This window comes from Eimeria mitis, genomic scaffold, assembly GCF_000499745.2.
Source record: "Eimeria mitis Houghton genomic scaffold, Emh_scaff2967, whole genome shotgun sequence".
Lineage (NCBI taxonomy): Eukaryota > Apicomplexa > Conoidasida > Eucoccidiorida > Eimeriidae > Eimeria > Eimeria mitis.
In genome coordinates this window covers 4,691-5,082 of record NW_013571308.1, presented here as the reverse complement: position 1 = coordinate 5,082, position 392 = coordinate 4,691, and the positions used below count along the sequence as shown (strand labels likewise).

Sequence of the window (392 nt, the reverse complement as noted above, 5' to 3'; positions counted from 1 at the left end):
CAACGTTTGTTCGTTGGTTCGCTGGCGAGGGAAAGTTTTATATTGCAGTGTTCGATACTTTTCGGGGTTCAGCTTCATTTCTAGTACAGAATGCAGATAAGATTTCAGCTCTGGTGAAGGGTACTATTCAGTTTTCTGTTTCTACGTTAGACTCCACCTTGTTCTTCGCTATGCTTCTCAACGCCATCACGAAACCCGTGTATGGACTCTATTTTGCTTACCAAGGGCTTCTAGAAGATAAAACAAGAACAGAAGCAATACAAGAATTCAGACACAACCAAAAAGCACTCACTAACTTTCTCATGGGCAGCGCGGCAATGGAATCGCAAGTGGGGTAAACAACAAACACATTTTTTCTTTCCCTCACCTGCACCAGCAAGCGATGCATATAA

At 42.9% G+C, this 392-nt stretch overlaps 1 protein-coding gene across 1 annotated transcript in view; it reads left to right on the top strand.

Moving 5' to 3' along the window:
* Positions 1-392, top strand: part of EMH_0060820 (uncharacterized protein) — a gene marked incomplete at both ends in the record, with an annotated part of 2,480 nt that overhangs the window by 1,768 nt on the left and 320 nt on the right. Inside the window, one exon of the mRNA XM_013497831.1 lies at positions 73-334. Coding sequence (XP_013353285.1) covers positions 73-334 — 262 coding nt within the window. The remainder of the gene's footprint in view (positions 1-72; positions 335-392) is intronic.